At 38.3% G+C, this 3625-nt stretch overlaps 1 protein-coding gene across 1 annotated transcript in view; it reads right to left on the minus strand.

Annotated features, from left to right (window-relative positions):
* LOC101858704 (armadillo-like helical domain containing protein 1) overlaps positions 1–2866 on the minus strand; it is a gene marked incomplete at its 5' end in the record, with an annotated part of 17979 nt that extends 15113 nt beyond the window's left edge. The window contains 4 exon segments of the mRNA XM_013081185.1: positions 1–77; positions 701–813; positions 1679–1845; positions 2798–2866. The exon segment at positions 1–77 is cut by the window's left edge and continues 92 nt beyond it. Coding sequence (XP_012936639.1) covers positions 1–77; positions 701–813; positions 1679–1845; positions 2798–2866 — 426 coding nt within the window.
* Positions 2867–3625: the final 759 nt, after the last annotated feature.

Here is a 3625-nt window from a genome sequence, read left to right on the forward strand (position 1 = left end):
GTACGGAGCGCATTGCAAGCCATTTGCTGAGCTTTGGGTGAACTGCACGGCAGCAAGGCAATCAGGCCCTTGTATACCTGGACAGATTGAGTTGGGCCCTTAGTTATAACAGCAACACACAACTATTCGTTTTACTTTAAGTATGAGTTTGATCGGTGACTGTTTGTTATAGCAACAAAAACATTGCAGCAATGATCTCCTTTTTGACATGAAGGTGTGTTAAAATTAAATCTCCTTTCCGAAAGGTTTGTGTGGGCTTTGAGGAGGAAAATTAGTTTGTATACAACAACTGGAGTAAATTTTTTGGAAAAAAGTCGAGTAGACCTAACATGAGTGCTACTTTACTCTTACGCCATGATGAGAATTTGGGTGATGAATGAGCTAGATCTGATATTTTCGGTTCCAATTCTAATTCCTTTTTTGCCGAACAAGCGATCATCATTTTCAATTTTCTCAGTATGCTGAGACTTTCAGAATGATTGGGGTATTTTTGCCGAGATACAGGTGTAGTACTAGTGTAGCCAATCTGCTTAAAATTCCTTGTTCATGGTGACAAGTGTTGTGCTCTCTGCATGCTGCGTGGGTGGAAAGTGTTAAAACTGCAGTCTGATAAGACGAACAAGGAAATCTTTCAAAGTAAGAGATGTCGGTTACAACTGTTTTCATTTTCCTCAGCCAGGACAAGATATAATACAGGTACCTGGTTCTGATACTTGGGGTTTCCTTGTGCCAACATCAGGAGAAGATTTCTGCAGGCGTCTTGAGTTTCCTCTGACTTTGACTTTGCGAGACATTCTGCCACAGCTCTAATACCTGTTTTGTAAAGGGCAGGAAGTCAATACACGCAAAGATCCCATCCAAAGCCAATCACTTAATGTATTCTGAGTTTATGTACAGAGGAGCTAAAGCCGCACTAAAAGAAAACAGAGTTTAACTAAAAAGCTCCCAAAACTCATCTTAAACATTTGCACTATTAGATGCGTTCTTGATATGAATGCTGTAAAAAAATTTGTCAGAGTTTTACCCTCCCATCAACATTATTAGAGTGATTTGGGAGGCAGGCTGTTTCAACGCTGTCAGTCAGGGCCAACCTAGGCTGAGAGGGATAATTCAAACTCACTTTTGGGTGCAACAGCAAATTATCTTACCGCAACACCACAGAGGCCTGTATGAATGCTGTGTTAGAACTGAAGAAAGCACATTGAACAAAAGCATTTAAAAGGCTTTTTGTTGAACATGATCAGACTTTTGATTTAACTATGAGAAAGGGTCAAAATTTTTCTTGCCTTTCTGTGAATATTTCCCTTCAGTCCACAAGTCCTTTCAAGGAATATAAATGATTTTACCTTTGAGTTCGAGTGAAACTATACTTTAAATTCTTGATTTAATTTCGTTATAGTAGGTGTTTCATGGCACTTGCAACACAAATAAGACTTCTACGTGCTCAAGATTAGACACGTTACCTGAGAGTAACATAAAAAGAAAAGGAGGAGAGATAAGGAAAATAAAGGGGTTTTATAGGAGAAAAAAGCAAACCATATCAGAGTGCCTGCTAAACTCTACTGTAGCTAAGTCCTCAACTTCAGTTTAAACAAATGAAAAAACTGACCTAAAAGACGACAGAAACAGAAACAATATTATATGCCTTGTTTATCAAAAAAAGGAAAAGCCGACCTACCATAACTCTCACAAATTAGCTCCTTGTACTTTCTCCCAGCATTGGCAATGTGGTGAAGGCATTTGAGGGCCTCGGCTTTGTCATACTCCTTGGCTTGCTTCAACCCAATAATCTCTAGGAGCGTTAGGATCCCGCCAACTTCCATGAACTCAGCCATGAACTTGTGCCTGTTCATATTTGGGTGTAAAACAATACAGTTTGCAAAGACATGCATTCTTGAAGTTTTAATTTCGGAAACTTGTATTCGCTATGAAATGTTAATCATGATGAGCAGGTTTTCATAAGCGTTATTAAAAAAAAGTTTATTATGTTAAACATTTGAAAGCCGTTGATTTCTGAAAGGATCGACAAAAAAGATGTCGAATGTAGTAATAAAAAGTTTCCTCAAATGGAAAGTATTAGTGATACAGTCAGTTAGTTTAATCAGAAAAGAAACATGAAAGTTATAATTTGTGACAATCATGCCATGCATTGAGACACAGACTATAAACTTTTATTGCTACAATTTAGCTCTTTCAGCACGGGACTGTAAGCATGTTTTTGGAAATCTTGTTTGGGTGAAATTGTTTACTCGTAAACAGAGCCTGCATGGAGCACTGAGATAAATAAAACAAATGAAACAGTCTGAGCATTTCAAGACAACCACCATACAGTATAGCAGTGAGAGCATACAACCAAGGATCAGATGGAAACAGAGGAAGAGGTGGCCCAGGAAAATATGAGTAGAGGGGGTCAGAGAAACATAAAACAAAAACAAACAACCATGCAACAAACAATACAACAAATAAAAAAAGGATGTTTACTTCTCCCCTCAACACCTTAAGGTCACAGTTAGAGACTTGAAAAAGTAACAGTAAAAGTAAGTAAAGTAACTGCGGGCCTATATATAAACCACTGTTCCAAGCCTAGGGTGTACTACAGGGACATGGTCATGTCATACATCCTATCAAAGGAAATTGAATGCATTGACTGATTGAGAGAAAAAATATTAAAACTATTTTCTGTTTAGCTTTACTGACAGTGATTTTTACAGCTCTTTTTAACATGTAGGTTTATGAAACTGAATGAAATCTGGTGACTCTGTTAAAGCATTACGCCATGCACATTATCTACACTCACCCGCTTGATGCAGATAAAAACACAGTCAGTGACTGAAGCAGCTCTGTCAGACAATTCCCTGTCATATATCTGAACCATTAAGGGAAAATTGAGTTTCACATACAAAGAAAAAAAAACAACCATGTTGCCAATAGCTCAATGGGATACCTAGATCTAAAGGGCTTATAATATATTCCCAATTTTATACATTGGTAGTGCTTTTCGTCGCATTTAAACAAATCTTCGTAAAACTGCACACAACACTGTCATGGTTTTGTACAAACTGCAATAGGAATTGTACAAATCATGGCAAAAAATATTCTTGAATTTATAGTGGCATCAGATGTCTAGGGTGGTGGGCTCACAATCGCAAAGTCATATATGGGTTAGAAAAGGCATTTTACAAAAATCTTTCCCTCTCCACGCAGGTGGGAATGAGTACCTGGCTATAGGCAATGAGAGATTGTATCGCGTTATTAGTTTTTAAGCTCTTAACTGGCTGCTTATACGGTAAGCTTCTCTCAAAGCTGAGAATGTTTCCAAGACATCCAATAGTGTTCTACACATAATTTGCTCGGGAAATGGTCTGATAGCACATAGCGCTTCCTTTTGAGAGGGGATTTGTGCTATACAAATGCTATGCGTACGGCAGGGCCTTAGGCATAGCCTCACGAGCCGTACGCATAGGCTATGGCATAGACATGCCGTTAAACTTAGAAATGACGCATCTTTCTGATTGGCTGCTAATTTTAGTAATGTAATGTCATCACTTCCTGGGATACCCACATGGAACGACGTGTTTTCGGTAACATTTCGGATTTTCTAGCCTAGAATAGATCTAGATCTATT

Source organism: Aplysia californica, unplaced genomic scaffold, assembly GCF_000002075.1.
Source record: "Aplysia californica isolate F4 #8 unplaced genomic scaffold, AplCal3.0 scaffold00119, whole genome shotgun sequence".
NCBI lineage: Eukaryota > Metazoa > Mollusca > Gastropoda > Aplysiida > Aplysiidae > Aplysia > Aplysia californica.